At 47.6% G+C, this 17,526-nt stretch overlaps 3 protein-coding genes across 3 annotated transcripts in view; 2 read left to right on the forward strand and 1 right to left on the reverse strand.

Moving 5' to 3' along the window:
• HK1 (hexokinase 1) overlaps window positions 1-3,319 on the forward strand; it is a 38,668-nt gene extending 35,349 nt beyond the window's left edge. The window contains exon 18 of the mRNA XM_066555034.1: window positions 190-3,319. Within this exon, the coding sequence (XP_066411131.1) occupies window positions 190-334 (145 nt within the window). The 3' untranslated portion in view covers window positions 335-3,319. The remainder of the gene's footprint in view (window positions 1-189) is intronic.
• A 2,122-nt stretch (window positions 3,320-5,441) lies between these two features.
• Window positions 5,442-16,280, reverse strand: TACR2 (tachykinin receptor 2). The gene is made up of 5 exons (XM_066554551.1): window positions 15,862-16,280; window positions 12,062-12,256; window positions 8,235-8,391; window positions 7,363-7,559; window positions 5,442-5,860 (listed from the first exon to the last, which is right to left on the reverse strand). Exons 1-5 carry the CDS (start codon window positions 16,263-16,265, stop codon window positions 5,665-5,667), a joined length of 1,149 nt encoding a protein of 382 aa, XP_066410648.1. The 5' UTR covers window positions 16,266-16,280; the 3' UTR covers window positions 5,442-5,664.
• The window catches only part of TSPAN15 (tetraspanin 15), a 35,598-nt gene continuing 23,558 nt past the window's right edge, over window positions 5,487-17,526 (forward strand). Inside the window, exon 1 of the mRNA XM_066554550.1 lies at window positions 5,487-5,507. Within this exon, the coding sequence (XP_066410647.1) occupies window positions 5,502-5,507 (6 nt within the window). The 5' untranslated portion in view covers window positions 5,487-5,501. The remainder of the gene's footprint in view (window positions 5,508-17,526) is intronic.

The raw sequence follows: 17,526 nt of genomic DNA on the forward strand, positions 1-17,526 counted from the left end.
CACAAAACAGGCGGGGCTGGGATGCAAGGGCTTTTTTCCTGTAACTCCTACTGCTCCCAGGCTTCAAATCCACCCTGGTTTCCAACATTTTACTTCTTAGCCTGATGAAAGGGGACGCAAATGCCCATGGCAGTGCTCCACAGTTGCTGCAGGACCTTCCTCACTCACTGCCCTTGTTTGCTTTCACAGCTTCTCGAGGATCATGCACCAAACAGTCAAAGACCTGGCACCCAACTGCGACGTGACCTTCCTGCTGTCGGAGGACGGCAGCGGGAAAGGGGCAGCGCTCATCACAGCCGTGGGATGCAGGCTTCGTGAGGCTGAGCAGAACTGAACTCCACAACCCTGGCCTCAATTCTGTCTTGTGTTTCTCATAAAGCAGCGACTGCATAGTCAGAACTGGTAAAAAACTCAGAACTCACTGCTTTATCGGGGGAAAAAAAAAATTACAACTAATGACATAAAAAAAAATAGGATACAAGATAGAATGTGTGCTCTTAATAATATCTCCTGTTTCTGGACCCCAATCTGCATGTTTCTTACTCACCTTGTTGGTACCTTCCCCATCTGTAGGTCATGGAAAAAAAAAACCAGTCTATAATTTCTGCAGTTGTCAAAAATCAGTTGTTGTCTGAGACGAAATTGCCCCCAAGTGATGTGCGTTGAGAGCTCCCGTTGCATCGTACCAAATGTGTTCTTTGCAGCATCCCTGTTAAGCACACTGCCAGCACGCTGACCACCAGAGCTGGGTGTTGATGCTTTTAAGTGAAGGGGAAGCAACAGTTCCCTCCTGCATTATCTACCTGCTGTTGTTTCATCTCAAGCGGTTGTGAAAACATTTTGGTGTGTCAGCACCGTGCACGCACGTAACTCTGTAGTGGGACTTGACACCACGACTTACTTGCTTCCTTGATGCCTCCTGTCATGGTGAAAGTAAACACCCTTGTCCCACAGACCTGGTTCCACTGGTATTCCCCATTGCTTCTGTGAGTAGTGTTGTGTTCCTGGGCGAAATCCGTCACGTTTCGGCGAGAAATCCCTAAAGAGAGGTTGGTGACTGGGGTAATCCAAATCTCCAGACCTGCCAATTCGATAGATCTGTGCTCCCTACACGGCTGTGCTATGTTCTTCTGTCAAAGGGTTCTTAGAGAAAATAGTTCCTGTCTCTTCTTGTTAGTCTAGGTCGGGGCACTGCAGCTGCCCTTCCACCAAACCTGCAGCTCAGCCGCGTCCCCCGGATGCGCCTGCTTCCCTCTCTCGCCTTAAATGGGTATTTGCTTCCACACAGAGCTTTAATCTGTAATGCTGTCCAGCAGTCACTCAGAACACAGACACCCAGCCAGAGTTAGTGCACAGAAAGGAAGAGGAAGGTTGTGTTTTGATCTTGCCTTTGAGGACCCGGGTGCGTAAACAACCCAAAAAGCCAAAATTGGGTGCAGCTTATTTGAAGGACAAAGGCAACAGCAGATCATTTACACGTGGTGTACCCTGTCCTCTGTCCAGTCAATGCCATTATTATATTTGCATTATTATATTTCCATCACTTAAATTGAGAAGCAGTTAGGAAGGTACATCTTGAGTAACATTTGTAAGTCACGCCACTTTCTGCAAGGAGGGAGACCACACAGTTAGCCCTTAATTCCCACTCTTCTACCAAAAATGAATTTGAGATGTCCACATGGTTTTCCCTGCTGCCTTTTCCTGCAGAAAGTAGATGGAGATTTGCAGGCTGCTCTTCTCTGCTCTCGTTCCACTCCCTAAGATTTGGATTGCCCCTACCTATCGATAACATTTCAATATGCATTATGGTGCACCGTGAGTGAATGTTGTAAAGTAACCTGTAAGTCACAAACAGTCATTGCAGCTTTAAGTGTGTGTCTACCTGAAAAATTGCATGCCTAACTGGTTTTGCAAAGGTAGAGCATCTTTTTACTTTGCACACTAGTAGCTCCGGTACTAGTGTTACGTGATACTTGTGAAAATATTAAACTTTTTTGATGTGCGTTAACTGGTGTTTAGTGGTTCTTTCTGGAAGAGGTGCTGTTGGCTGGTGGCTTAGTGCTTTGGGAAGAGCTATTGTGTAGGGAGAGCTGCAACCTAATCCCAGTGGTGCCTGTGTTTTGTGTGTGTGTTTTTATTCCCGGGCATTTGGGGTCAGATTCACACAGGTCCCCGTGCCTCGTGTTTCCTAACGTAGTTCAGCAGAGGCACAGCGCTGACAGCGCCCAAATCTTAGGGGCCCTGTGGCTTGTCTGGGTGCCCCTGTCTTGTGCAGGGGGATCTGTGCTGCAGGAAAGCCTTGGGGTGCTGCACTGAGGGCGGTGTGGTTTCACTAGGCTGTGAGGGACATGTGAGCTCCCTGTGTGTGTAGGGTTAATGCCGGCTCGGTCCCGGTGTCAGGTGCTCTGCAGCCCTGGCTGGCACAGCCTGTGATGGGGCTGTGCTAGATGAAAGCCCCTATTGCGTACACTAAAGCTGTGCTTCTCCAATAACACGTTTTATGTTACAGCTTGAATAGTCTCTGACAGCCTTGATGTGCAGCTATGACCCCAAACAGGAGACAGAAGAAGGTGAGAAACTTTTTTGGGCACAGGGGACACGTTGCATTTGAATTGCTTGGAGGTTTGCAGATCTTGTGCCTGCCGCTGGCAGTGCTGTAGGGGTGGTGTGAGCCGTGCCTGGGGACCTGGCTCTGGAGCTCTTTGGCACCTGAGGGCCAGGCTCAGAGCAGGATAGAGGGTGAAGGAGAAGTGGAAGTTAAACTTGGTCTCAGGGTGACTGTGGATTTTGGAGATGCTGGCATAGATCGTTTTGTTTATTGGATCCAGCTCATAACAAATAGGGAGTGAGTTTGTGTTTCTAACTTTTCCTACCGTGGACCATAGTTGATGTGCTTGGTAAGACAAGAATGGCAGTTCTTTTCCAAAGGGAGACATGGTGGGATTTCCATTTCCAGACTACTTCTTACCCCTAGGAAACTGTTCCAAGTGAATCACAAGCTATAACTGTCTGAAGAAATGTCTCCAATGTTACCCAATCAATGACTGAGATGTCTTTCTTAAAGCTTTTAGGCTTGGTGAATAAAATCACAGTCCTCTTAACTGTTAAGCTGTAATTACTGCAATATGAATACAAGAATCTTATATTTCCTGGGGAAAAGACCATTTGCATACCACTGTTGTAATGTCATCTGCTCCTTACTCCTCTGGGGTTCTCTCAGAAGCCTTTTGAATGGGTTTTAAAACAAGCAGACCTTGTTTTGTTTTGTTTTCTTAAGAAAATAGCAGAAGGCAAAATAAAGTGTTTCTGAACTTCTGAACCCCGTTCTGTGCTTTTTGTTCATTCCTTTGCCATAAAAATGAGATTCTTCAAAGTGTTTTTCTTTACTGACTGCAGGGACTCTTTGCTACTTAGAGCACAAGTGAACATGCAGGGGAGGGATTTATTGCCAACCTGGAGGTCTTTACTGCTGTGTGGTATTTAACCCTGTCTATATTTATTAATGGAGAATTGCATGTACTTACCATGGGGCATGACTCATGTATCACAGGAATAACGAGGCCTGCCATGTAACAAGGGCTTGGAGCATCTCTGCTTCCTTAACTGTAGCTGTTTCTATGAGATAATACCTCAGGATCTGCACTGTGAGTCCACCAGGGCACAGAGAATTCCTTTTGCAACCTGAAGAAATCATCCTCTGCTTTCTGCTCCCAACCAAGAGAAAGAGATGCCTCGAGGTGTCAGAAAACATCAGTGCCAGCCAGGGACTGCACAGGGATGCACTGGCAGCACGTGTGTGACTCTGGGGCATCTGGAACAGGCTCTGGCTGGATGTTCAGGTGTGATGGAAGAGGGAGGGGGAAGCTGGGATGCTCAGGATAGGCCTGTTTAATCTAAAAAGCTCTGCATTAGAAAGCTGCAGAGTTTAAAGGCCTTAGACTCACAGCAGCTGGGCAGGGGGAGTGCAGCTCACATATATCAGATACTGAGCTCTGTGAGTAGCTGTCCTTCAGTTCCCCAGAGCAGGAGTCTCTGCCTGGTCCCAGCCATGTGTGCCTGGCAGAGCATCCCTCCCAAAGGGTTTTCAGTCCCACTGGCAGAGTGACTTGGTGACATTTACCAATTTTTGGTGGCTGGCCTAAATGCCACCAAAAATTGGTAAATGCCTCTTGCTGCTCTCCCTCTGCCCAGCACACACTCCAGCAGGGCAGCTGTGGGAAGAGCAGGCTGGCCTGGGGAGAGGGCTGGCCAGGTGGACTGGAATGATTTAAAATTGTGAACCTTTTCAGAGGAACCTGGGCTCTCTTGTCCAAACTGTGGGACAAGTTTGTTGAAATAATTGTTCTCCACAGGGCCAGGGAGGTGGAGAAGTGAAGAACATATATCTCGTACCTGTATTGGAGCAGGCTTGGGAAAATCGTATCCCTGAGTACTCTTTAGTTCAAGCCATGAATGCTTTCTCTGGATTTACTGCAGAATTTAAGCCTGGCAGCACTTTGTAGTTTGGCTTTCACTGAGCAAAGCAGAATATTTCAAATAACTGGATCTTGTCAACCTCACAGGAGCTTTTTAGTTGATAAGGTATGGCTCTGTGATATTATTTACAAACCTGTCATGAGAGGTGAAGGTGCTAACCTATCACACCATTATTAAACACTGTATTACTTTTACATAATGTTTATATTTCAGCTTCTCCTGGTTTGTGTGCCTGCACATAATGCCTCAGGCTGGGAAGATGACATATTCCAGCTTTTATTTTCATACCTGGGAAGAGCAGTGAGGATAAATATGGGGTAAGTCTGGAAAGGGGAGGTGAAGGGACTCTCTGGGAAAAGACAGCAATGGACCACTGCTGTAAGGGCTAAAAGGATGTAAAGAAGGTGGATTCTGATTGGATCCATGAGCCCTGACCAAGCCAGTGGCCATCCCTGGCTGCTGACGCTTCTGAGAGCCTCACTCTCCAAATTAGGCACCACAATTAATGTGAAAGAGAAATCACTTTAGCATGGTTTAATAGGAAACTAACATCATATTTTGGGACAAGGGTTCTAGAAATCTAATGACAACATCTTAAGGAACTGTTTCTGCTGGTGAAATTGCAGGCATGAAAATCCCAGAATGCAGAAAATTTTGAGGGCAGGCTGGATTTTTCAGTCTGGGCGTGTTAGTGTTTGCCTTTGTTGTAAACAGGCTTTGGTCCACAGTGCCTTGGGGCTGCTGAGCCCTGGGACTTGGCTGCCCACACAGCCCCAGGGTCCATCCCAGCTGGGCCACGTGAGCCCCAGCCTTTCTGCTCCACTGCCTCTTTCCTGAATTCAAATGTCCTGGTGGAACAGAAATCAGGAGATCACAATGTAGAAGAGAAGAATTTATATTCTCCTGATTGGCACTGCCTCAGATCTGCTTTCCTGATTTTTTTGCCTCCTGGGCCTGATGTCTGTTCTGTATTGCAGTTGTTGATGTAAGGGAGGGCTAAACTTGTACCTGCAGCTTGGACCTACATGGATGTAAGTGTTATCAACACGCTGCCTTCAATGCTGATGGCATCTAAAGAAGACCTGTAGGAAAGAGTTGCTCCAGAGAAAAAGACCTGATTTTCAGGCTTCTGCAGATCTGCTGCCTTGGCTTGGTGTATGGGATGGAGCCAGAACCAGGAGCAGGAAATCAGAGTGTTAATTGGGTGAGGGTAAAGGATGTCTTCTCTTTCTCATTCAGCTGAGTTTCTGTGTTGAAACTTGTTGTTCTTGACTTCCTGTGGGTTGTCTGGTAGAGAGATGGGGACATAAGTTTAAGTTTGTCTTTTTCAGTTGCTTTTATGCAGGGACACCACCGGAAGGCCAGCCTGAATCCAGAGCGAAACCTGGCAAAGGGAGAAAAGCAATTAAGTGGTGAAATGATCTTTCTAATTGTGCAGAGGATGAAAAAACTCATGGCTTGGTCCTACCTGTGAATGATTATGGAAATAAATATTTCTGCTGAAATCAAAGGAATGAGGTGAAAAGCCAAATGCATGAAAGCATGGAGGGAGGTGCACTAGGAGTTTCTGATCAGATTTCCCTGTATTTTAAGTTAACATACATGATCAGTGAAATGGCAGGGGGTTTGATGTGCTCAGTAGATGGTGCTGGCCATGCTATTTGTAACTGCATTTGTGGGACTCAGATTTCCCTGTATTTTAAGTTAACATACATGATCAGTGAAATGGCAGGGGGTTTGATGTGCTCAGTAGATGGTGCTGGCCATGCTATTTGTAACTGCATTTGTGGGACTCAGATTTCCCTGTATTTTAAGTTAACATACATGATCAGTGAAATGGCAGGGGGTTTGATGTGCTCAGTAGATGGTGCTGGCCATGCTATTTGTAACTGCATTTGTGGGACTCAGATTTCCCTGTATTTTAAGTTAACATACATGATCAGTGAAATGGCAGGGAGTTTGATGTGCTCAGTAGATGGTGCTGGTAACTGCATTTGTGGGCCACAGAACAGCTGAGGAAAATACATGTGTTTACCCACTGGGAGCTTTAAAAAAAACCCTATTAATAATTAAATGAGGAAGCTGCTTTCTGAGAGAGGAGGGGGAGGACATGTTTGTGTGCTTCATGTTAAATGCAGTTTGGGTGAATGGGCTGCAAAACTCTTCTTTAGCCAGCTCACAGGAGCGAGCCTTGCAGCATCACTCTGGAGTTAAGCACTGCCTGCTGCAGCCCCAGCGACACTGCTCAGGGCCTGTGCTGATAACTATTTATTACCTTTGAAGCTCACAGCGAGCCTGGAGAGGGCTGGGGGGGCTGTGGATGCGGGATTTAGCACGGAGATCCGCGGGCAGCCAGAGCAGCTCCCTGTGCTCTGCAGCGCAGAGCAAGAGGGACATCTCTTGGCACGCTGGGGATGTGCTCCCCCAGCTGCTCCCTCGTGGTGACACCTCCCCACGGCACCTCCACAGCCACCGTGGGCTGCTCCTGCTTCCCACCCGTGGGGTGAGCCCAGGACTGTGCTGGGGCTGGCCTGGGAAGGGCAGGAGGCTGAGCCAGCCCAGCATTAGCTCAGCAGATGCAGTGCAGGGACTGCAGATCCCTCCCTTGGGAGCAGGATGGTCTGTGTGTGGAAACGGGGGCAAATGTGGCTGTGCTGATCCTGTGCCTGCTGCCTGGGCTTTATTCAGAGCCAGAAAATGCTACAGGCTGAGTTAAAAGCTCAGAGTTTATGCCATCTCACATTATCAGCACAGGGTAAGTTAAGTTGTCTCATTGGCCTAAGGACTGCAGTTGAAAATCACAGCTGTTCTCACTCCAGAGATTTATGCTTTTTTCAGGCTGAGATTTTACTTTTCTCTGTGCACACATGCTCACACTGGGCTCACCTCTGGTTCAGGCAGCAGTAGATGATGGGGTTGTACATTGTCGAGCTCATGGCAAGGAGGAAGACTGCCAGATACACCTGCTGAATGTATTTCTGCTGGTAGATGTCTTCCTTGAAGCTCCCCAGGATGAAATAGATGTGATAGGGCAGCCAGCAGACAGCAAAAATGATCACCACTACTACCATGGTCTTCACAAACTAGGAAAACAAAGCCAAGGGGATTATTCCTGGGCTCTGGGTGATTGGGCTTGCTGGGGCAGTGGGGAGTGCAGGTGTCACTTTGAGCCTGGTTTGCCCTCCCAAAGTGCAGAGCATGGAATGTGGACCTGGACTGCTGTGGCAAAGAAACCTGGACTGCTGTGGCAGAGAAACCAGCCCTGGTGATGCAAACTGGGAGCAGGGAGGGAGGGAGTGCCCTGGCCATGGAAACTGGAGCAGGGAGGGAGTGCCCTGGTGATGGAACAGGGCGGGGGTTAAAGCAAACCTTTCCCAGGGCACTGAGTGCACTCTGCACAGGAACTGCTTGGAGCTGCACCAGGGAGATGTGCAGGGACAGGAGATTGCTGCTCTTGCACTGAGACTGCTCCATCCTGCCCAGAGTTTCACCCTGGTTTATCCTGTGTGGATTCTCTTCACGGTCTAAGGGCTGTGGGCAGCCAGCCTGCTGCTGTGAGCCTTTCTTCCTTGAAGGCTGCCTGGTGCATGCCATCACCATTTTTTTTAAACTTGCAGGCGTTTTGGGTCCCAAAATATTTTGTTAACCTTTCGAGCCCAATCCCACAAGATTCTGTATGGAACACCAGCTCCATTTTGGAACTGGAGCCAGCAGGGCTGGTGTGCTGGGAGTAATGATACTTAAGTTTCACTTCTGACCTTTTTTTTGGCATTAACCTGGTGCTCATAGTGGACTCTGTTCAGGTGGCTGCCTGGAGCTGTGCTGCTCCACAGAGTGACTCCTATAATGCTGTATGCAACAAACATCACCATCAAAGGCAGTAAATAAATCAGCACAATCACAGCAATGTGGTACCTGAAAGAGAAGAACAAGCAGTTTTTCACAGTCAGTGTGGCTCCTGCAGAGCTCTTTCAGAAATTGTCTTTTGGATATGTATGCTGGCTCCCATTAGTGAAACCACAAAGAAGAAATTTTGCCTATAATTATTGTTACAGGGACCTCTGTAAGCAGCAAAATCTCATCTCTCTGGTGGTGTGATGAGGGGTCCTTGGGCTGGAGTCCCTGCTCCTTCAAGGCAGAGTAACATCATTGATCTTTTGGCAGAGGGTTGCAGTCCAGAGCCACCTGCACTGAGCTTTGCTATCCCCCTGCAGCCAGGAGAGAGAGAGAGACATGGTGGTAAAAGTACAACCCTTAAATCACAGATATGGGAAAGGAATAGTCCAGAAACTATAGAGTAACTCCACAAATGCAGCAGTGACAACAATGGAAAAAAGGCAGACCAGGGACTGTGGAAGGCATCTGGCTGCTAACAGGGTGCACAAAATGCAGATAGTGAGGGAGGGATGCTGCCTGTGTTTGTGTAGCTGGCTGGTTTTGTTTGTGAGCACACAGAGTTCATGTAGCACCCCCAGCAGGGCACTCAGGCTCTGCTCCAGCTGGAGGCACTGGCACTCATCCCCTCAGCTGTATTTTAACCTCAGCCCTTTCGAGCTTTCTGTGCCACCCCACAGACTTCTCCAGGTTCCCTCCTGCTGGGGGCTGATCAGTTTGAGCAAGCACCATTTATGGGAAGGGAACAACCTGCTCAGTCCCTTCCAGCAGCTGCCAAATTAACATAAACACAGTGAAGAGCAGGATTAGGCAGGAGGGCTCTGGCACACGCTGCTGGCAGTGACCCCAAGAGACTGAGGGGGTACAAATGGTCTTTCTCAGTCTGACCAGGCTCTGGGGTCACTCCTCACATGAGAGCTTTGCTGTTGGAATGGGGTTTGGGGCCTGCAGTGGTGTTTGTTCCTTGGGGTGGCTGCAAATACCACACTGGTGGCTGCATAGAGGAAAATATTATATTTGTGAGATGTGCCAGTTCATCCCTGCCTTTCTTCCACTTTTTCCTGCTGTGCTCAGAGCAGTTCCTCTTTTGAAGGTCTAATGCTGTGTGTGGAGTGCAGCAAAGCCCTTTTAGGGTTCCCATCAAGGGAGGATGGGAGCCTGAGTTTGAGCACATGTAAAAAGAAATTCTCAGTCTCGTAGCTTTACTACTTTGCTGCAAAGTTAACCTGTCACCAGAAGAAAATTCCTCTGTGGTTAAGGTTCTTTACTCTATATCCTTAATAAACTTCTATATCCTTTATAGCCAATATTTTTCAGGCACTGGCAGCCAGTAGTGCATTGTTTGGGGTTTTAAAAATTATTATTAATATTTCTTTCTTTACTTCTTTCTGTCATAATTATGCACATCTTTCCTTCATAAAAGGATTTTCCTATGTTCTGAAGTCTAGAAATTTTGAAAGATGGGTTTATTCAACTGCAAAGGATTCAGAGGGCACGCAGTCAACACAGGAACCTAGCTCTCAATTATTTTTAGGGTTTTTTGGGTTTCTTAATATTTCTTTTCCTTGTTATTTGGCCTGGTATGAATAGCTGCACATGGCTTTTTCTCCATGGTCTGCATTGCAGGCATCTGTCTCAACAACCCCATCACCCAGTTTGATTTCTGGGGAGCAATGTTCCCCACTTCCTTTCTAGGAGAGATACCAGAACCTGCAGATCTGAGGCTGTTCAGGGAGACAGAGCTGGTGAGTGATGGATTGTGGTCAGGAGCTGCTGCTCTTCAGCTGGAGATCCCAGAAAGGACCTGCCCTGCTATTTGCCACGCTCAGGACCAGCCTTTGCAGCCCACAGGGACTTTGTCAGCATGCTGGGGAGCTCAGCTGAATCCTTTCCATGCCATGGATGTGGGAGAGATAAACCTCATGCTTCTCATCTGAATGGAATAGTCAGCAGTGACTCATGTATTTGTGGTTATCTATTCTCCCTCCTCCTCAATCCACAGCAGCCTGGCACACTGTTCCCCAAAAAGCACCAGAGGGTACCAAAAAGGAGCCCCTAGGAGGAGGAACATCACCCAGCATGAGAGGTCTGAGCCTGATTTTACTCTTTGCTCAGTGGGGAACAACTGGCAACCACTGCCTGAACATGCTGCAGCTGGGGCGAAATGACACAAAGGTCGTGGAACTTGGCACATATTAGTGTGAAAATCAGTTAATTTGGTAATAGCTAAATTGAGGAGGCACCCAGCTGCCTGCCAGAGATGAAGAGTGAGCAGGGAAAATGTCCCACGTGCATGGAGCCTTCACAGTGGGGTTTGGTTTGAAAAACTGTTTGCACTTTGGTAATTGATTTGTTCCTTTTCCACTATCTCTTCCATTGCTTCTTTGTATAAATTTATATGTTTTTTGTTTGATAAATTTCTCAAAGGTGCATGGTGTGCTCTGACTGATGAGTAATCCCAGGAGATCCCCTGAATGCAGGGTATGGCCTGTTTCATCTGTTTGAACAATCTTGCTTTCAGGTAGGAGGAAATAATCTCTGTGAGGCTCAGGAACCCTCAGGAGTGCAGATGTGTGCCCAGATAAATATGTCTATAAAACCTTGGGATGTTTGAAACATGCTGCTCTCAGGTTTTATTTTCCTTTTCCCCCACAAAGAGCAGCATAATTTTTAACTAATTACATTAGTAATTATGCTGTGCTGCTGGTGTGAGGAGGAAGCAGCCCTTTATGTCTTCTGCAGACAGGCTTTGCAAGCATTCCCCTTAGGGAATTTTTCATAGAATCCCAGAATGGTTTGGGGTTGCAAGGCACCTTAAAGATTATTAAAATCTCTTCCAGGTTGCTCCAAGCCCTGTCCAACCTGGCCTTGGACACTTCCAGGGATGAGGCAGCCACAGCTGCTCTGGGCACCCTGTGCCAGGCCTGACCTCCCTCACAGGGGAAGGATTTCTCCCAATATCCCATCTAGCCCTTCACTCCATCAGTGTGAAGCCATTCCCCCCATCCTGTCACTCCAGGCCCTTGTAAAAAGCATTCTCGCTCTTTTATTTAAGTTATTTTTGCAAGTGCCTTACCAGCAAAAGCCCAGCCAAAGATGCTTTTTCCTCCTAATTATGTCCATCTCTGATGCTTCATTATTAGCACAAGAGCAGACTGGGCTCTTTACCCTGATTTTTGGAACCCTCAGGAGTGCAGATGTGTGCCCAGATAAATATGTCTATAAAACCTTGGGATGTTTGAAACATGCTGCTCTCTCTTTTATTTTCCTTTTCCCCCACAAAGAGCAGCATAATTTTTAACTAATTACGTGGCTTCTCAGCATTAGAGATGCCCAGTTTCCTCCTGCCTGACAGAGGAAGAAAATCCAGAACCTCTCAAACCAGGATTTACTGATTGTTTAGAGATTTTTGCACTGGTTTCTCTTAATTTCCCCAAGGCCTGTCTGTATGATTTCTGGACATTATAACCAGTTTTCAAAGCAGGGGAGGGTGGCAGGTTCAGGATGACCCTGAACCACCACCACCTGGCAGCTTTTTGCACATCTGGCTCCAATGGAGTTTGGATGGGCTGCCCCAGCCCCACATTCTGCTGCTCTCTCTCCCAGTGCTCCCCACAGCCAGCAGTTTGGAGCTGAAATGATTTTCCTGCTTAACTTTAGGCAGAATTGGGAGTTTCATGGTGTCTCTTACGCCAGCTGGTGCTTGGATCCCACATCATCAGGCCAGACCACGATGCATTTCATGGTGCCATTGTCCATGGTGATCTCAGCATAGAAGCACTGAGGGAAGGCAAGCCCAAATGCCACCAGCCAGATGATCCCAATGATGACTCTGGTGCTTCCAGCAGACAGCCTGGGCTTGAAGGGGTGAATGATGGCCACATACCTGCAACACACAGGTGCAGTGCTTTTACAGTGAGACTGGCAATCTGTACAACAAACCCAGCAAGTGTAAAACTCACCAGGAGTGAGTGAGCTTTATTAATATAGACATTTTGACAGCTTCCAGGCTGTAAGTAATAAGGAACGAAATCCTTTCTGAAGACAATGATTGCAAGTCTTAGGGCAGGATTTATTAAACCCACATGGATGGATGCTGCTGGTGTGAGGAGGGAGCAGACCTTTATGTCTTCTGTAGACAGGCTTTGCAAGCATTCCCCTTAGGGAATTTTTCATAGAATCCCAGAATGGTTTGGGGTTGCAAGGCACCTTAAAGATTATTAAAATCCCCAGCCATGGGCAGGACACCTTTCACTATCTCAGGCTGCTCCAATCCCTGTCCAACCTGGCCTTGGACACTTCCAGGGATCCAGGGGCAGCCACAGCTGCTCTGGGCACCCTGTGCCAGGCCTGACCACCCTCACAGGGGAAGGATTTCTCCCAATATCCCATCTAACCCTTCACTCCATCAGTGTGAAGCCATTCCCCCCATCCTGTCACTCCAGGCCCTTGTAAAAAGCATTCTCGCTCTTTTATTTAAGTTATTTTTGCAAGTGCCTTACCAGCAAAAGCCCAGCCAAAGATGCTTTTTCCTCCTAATTATGTCCATCTCTGATGCTTCATTATTAGCACAAGAGCAGGCTGGGCTCTTGAATATCCTTTACCCTGATTTTTTCCCCACTGCTTTTGAGCTGTGGAAAACTCTGCTGCCTGCCTCTGTGACTGCCACTTGTGCTTGCAGAGCAGGGAAGGGCTGCCCCTTTCACCCACACCTGCTCAGAGCCCTCAGGCACATCTGACTATTGGATTACTCAGGAGCTCTCTGGTTTTAAGTTTCCTGTGTGGAAATGCACGGTGTTGTAACGAGTACACAATCAATTATGCATTTCTTGTCATGCTGTCCCCATTCTTTGTCATGGTTGCAACAAAGGCAAAGTAGGGTGGAAAATGCCAAAATGCCCATTGCTTCCTGGTTTTCATAGGAAAAATCTGACAAATTTTGCTGTCTTCTAGCCAGGCTGTTGGTAGGGAGCTCTGCCCAGGAGAGGCAGCACAGTGAGCAGTGCAGGGCCTTATTTAGCTATAAAATATTCATGTCACCTCACTTTTCCTCAGCTTGCCATAGGCAGTGTAGCACAGTGCTCCAGTCTGCTCAGGGAGGAATCCACTGGTGGATATTCTCCAGATTATTTGCCCACAAAAGTGTCTGAAATGATGACCTGTGACCCTCAGTGAATGGCAAATCCTGGGAAGAAATTATGCCAGCCACTGTGCTGTCACTGCAGCCATCAAAGGTGTTAGAGGGCTGGGTGCAGGCTTTCCCACTGCCAGGGGTGCACCCTGTGGCAAGCTGTGATTTTAGGTGAGCTCCTGCAAGCTGGGGGATTTAGCAAACCTGCTGAGATCTCCTGGCCCCTCTTGCTGCAGCAGCACAGCCTTTGCTCCCTGCTGCTCGTGCTTGTTGTGCCCTCTCTCAATGCCCTGTGACATCCCAGGATGCTGGGACCACAATCTTTCTATGCTCCTCATCCATGTAGACAAAACAAGATGAATTTTGGACCCTCTGGTGCACTTTCCAGTGAGGGCATAGGAGACTTTGCTGAGCAGAGTGTGAAACTGGAGCCGATCAATCAGGCTGCATTTCTGCCTCGAGCACTGCAGTGGGAACAGCTGCTCTGGGAATGGGGAAATGGAGTGATCCTGAACCCAACAGTGAGCAATACCACCAGGGGCTTTTCCATCCCAGACAAAAGTGACTTAGAGCTATCACTTCTCAGCCTCCTTCCTTAAAATAAACCACTTCAGAAGATGTTGTTTTTATGGAAGTTAAACACTGAGGCTGGAGTGGACACAAGTTCTCTTAACAATAAATGGAAGCGTCAAGTTTCCAGGAGACAGTGTCAGGATCTATTTTAAGGCCAACCAAAGAATAGCTAAATATGGTTTGCAGAGAGGTGCCAAGTTCTCTTTCTGATCTGTGCCACATGACTAAAGAGATTTTGGCTATATAGGTGCTTTCACCAAAAATCCCTAAGGAACAAGAGTAAGAAGATGTGACAACAGGCTGAAACAGCTTTTTAAAAATATTCTTTGTCAGACAACATGTATAATATAGCAGCAAACAACAACCCTTGATTTACAGCCAGGAGCAGCAAAAGAGTATTTGAGTTTAAAACTGAGCTGCCACTGGTTCTAAATAGGGATTTGCTTCCATCTGGACAACTGCAGCCTGACAAACACGCCAGGGCACGTCCTGTGCCCAGTCCCCAGCTCCTGCACAGCTTTCAGCGGGCATTACACGTGAGAAAAGCCCTTTTCCCTCTCCCAGCCTGTTTATCCGGGCTGATTGGTCTGTGATTGCTTCCTGTGGCTCAGGCAGAAAAGATTTTTGGGGGGCTCCAGAGGGAGGCTGGATCCCTGCTGCCCCCAGGGAAACCTGAAGGAAAGTGCAAAGTCAACAGCAGGGCTTTGATAAAGGAGTGCCTTTATCTCACTCCTTTGATAAAGGAGTGCCGGTATTCCACTCCTTTGATAAAGGAATGATGGTATTTCACTCCTTTGATAAAGGAATGATGGTAGTTTGCCGGGTCAGGCTGCCCCAGGGAAGTCCTTGCCAGTGAGGCTGCAGCAGGGAGAGGGGAAGTAGGGAAGGAAGGAAGGAAGGAAGGAAGGAAGGAAGGAAGGAAGGAAGGAAGGAAGGAAGGAAGGAAGGAAGGAAGGAAGGAAGGAAGGAAGGAAGGAAGGAAGGAAGGAAGGAAGGAAGCCAGGAAGCCAGGAAGCCAGGAAGCCAGGAAGGAAGGAAGGAAGGAAGCCAGGAAGGAAGGAAGCCAGGAAGCCTAAAGGGAAATAACCTCCCCTGCTTCTTGCACACAGCATTGCCTTCAAGGGAGGAAACTCCCACAGGCTTTTGGCCACTTTCTAGTAAAAAGGAAAAACAGCTTCATGCTATTTAGCAATGAGCTGTAAACACAGTCAGGCTCCAGAAATTAAAGCTTAAGTAAAAGTGACTTGGCAGTTGGAAGTGAATTTTATGAAAATACTCAATTGCCCCAGAAGTCAAACAGAATCACTGTAATTTCTTCCTTCCCTCTCAAAGTCATTCTAATGAACCAGGGGAGCAGACTCTGCCATTTCTAATCTAATTCCCATTATTTCTGGTGGTTTGCTGGACTCACAGCAGGATTAGGGCTGCTGATAGTTTCAGCAGCCTGCAGCATGTTCTCCTTTTTCCAGATATACCTGTCTCATGGTTTAAAAAAACCCAACACTGCCACAGGAGGGTTTTCAGGATGACTGGGAAACAATTTATGATCAATAATGTGGGAACAGCAAAAATACCAGCCACTTCCACTCATTACAGATTTGGAGGGGATTCAGACCAGGGAAAAAACTAGAGGATCATGCCATAAGTAGCATCAAACCCCACAGTCTGGCACTCCTTCCACTTTGCTGATAAGGCACCTTACAGACTGGGGGCCAAACTATTGCAATGATTTTTTCATCATTTACAGGGGATCTTTTTGAACCTCATCTTCTCCATTCGCCTCTTACCTCTCTGCAGCCACGGCTGTCATGGAGTAAATGCTCACAAACACTGCAGTGATGGGGAACCAGTTCTGAAACCTGCAGAATTCCTCACCAAAGTACCAGACATTGTGGCTGGCATAGATGAAATTGAAGATGGTGTTGAAGGCGGACATCAGCAGGTCCGAAAGGGCCAAGTTAACAATGAAGTAATTGGTCGCCGTCCTCATCCTCCTGTGAGCCAGAATAATCCAGATGATGGTGGCGTTGCCAAGGATGGATGTGACCACGATGAAGGAGTAGGTGATGGCCCACAGAGCAATCCTCCAGCCTGGCTGGCTGAACTGGGTTGCTGCTGTCCAGTTGCTGCCATTCTCCAGGGAGCTGGCCTGTGAAACGTTGCTGGCGTTAAAAACAGAAAACACGCCCATGGCTTTTCACTTCTTGTGAGTGTAGAAGAAAATCTTCTGGCACCTGCTCATTTCCTTGCAGTGGATGCTGGTGTATGAATTTCCATGCATTTAACCAAGTGCTGTTAAAAGGACATCAGGATGAGCTGTCTCATGTCCTCTCCTCCTGTCTTGCAAGTGATGCAATGCAGTTCCAGGAGAAGATGAGCCATGCCAAGGGCCTCCTCCTTCTTCCCTGGCGTTTTAACCTATGCTTGAAGAGCAAAAAACTGAAGAACAACTCTCTTCATCAAGTTTCTTTTTCCTCTAAAAAAGGAAGAAAAAAAAGGGAAAGGAAGATGTTTTCCAGGCCAGCAGCAAGTGATGTCTTCCTTTAGATTACTTTCAGGGACAAGAGAGCATAAATGGAAGCCAAAAACCACTTCAATCCAAGTAGAAACTCTTTGACAGGGCAGCAGTTTTCTAAAGCACCAGGTGTCTGAATCCCCTGCAGTGGGACTGAGGACATTTGCTGTTTTCTTTCCCTGTGCAACTATTAAGCACAAGGCAGGAGTTGCACTGGGATAAAATCTCAACAGGTTTTAAGGGGACTTTGAAAGGAGGTGGAGTCTCTTGCAGGGAAAAATTAAACAACCAATTTGACATCAAAGTAAATGTAGCAAAGTGGTATGTGAAGCTTCCCCCCCTGCTGCACTCAGTTTTGAATAACCTCTGCAATGGCCACGCTGCTCTGTCAGGATTTTACAGGCTTACATGCAGGGGTAGTTACTTCTCCAGGTTTACCAATCCTGAAATCCACAAGTTTGCAGGACCCTGCCTGAATTCCCGTGAGCTCTCCCAGCAAGAGAGAAACTATATTTGATGCAATTCAGCAAGATTCTTCCTTTTGGATGGCTGCATCCCCTTTCCCAGTGTGCGCTGTGGGAACCTGCTGACCCCATGCAGGCAGAAATTTTGGGTAGGAAAGAGGAACCCCTGGCTCTGCTGGGAGCACAGCGCTCCTGCCCGCTGTCAGCTTAAAGCAAACCAGAAGTGACACTCGAGGCTGAGATTTCCAAGAGTACTTGGCACTGACTCATGCCTGGGAGCTGAAGGGGTTGCAGGTATGAGGAGCTGCCTCCAGGACTCAGAGTGCCTCTAGTGCTGGGATGGCAGTGGTTTTCCTGCTCCTGCAGCTGGTGCCAGGCTCTCCTGTAACAGGGCAGTGCTCATCACTTCAGCATCCTTTGCACCAGCTCAGCCCAGAATCTTTCCTTGCTTCATTAATTTCTGGAGGCAGCCT

This window comes from Molothrus aeneus, chromosome 8 (genome assembly GCF_037042795.1).
Source record: "Molothrus aeneus isolate 106 chromosome 8, BPBGC_Maene_1.0, whole genome shotgun sequence".
Classification (NCBI taxonomy): Eukaryota; Metazoa; Chordata; class Aves; order Passeriformes; family Icteridae; genus Molothrus; species Molothrus aeneus.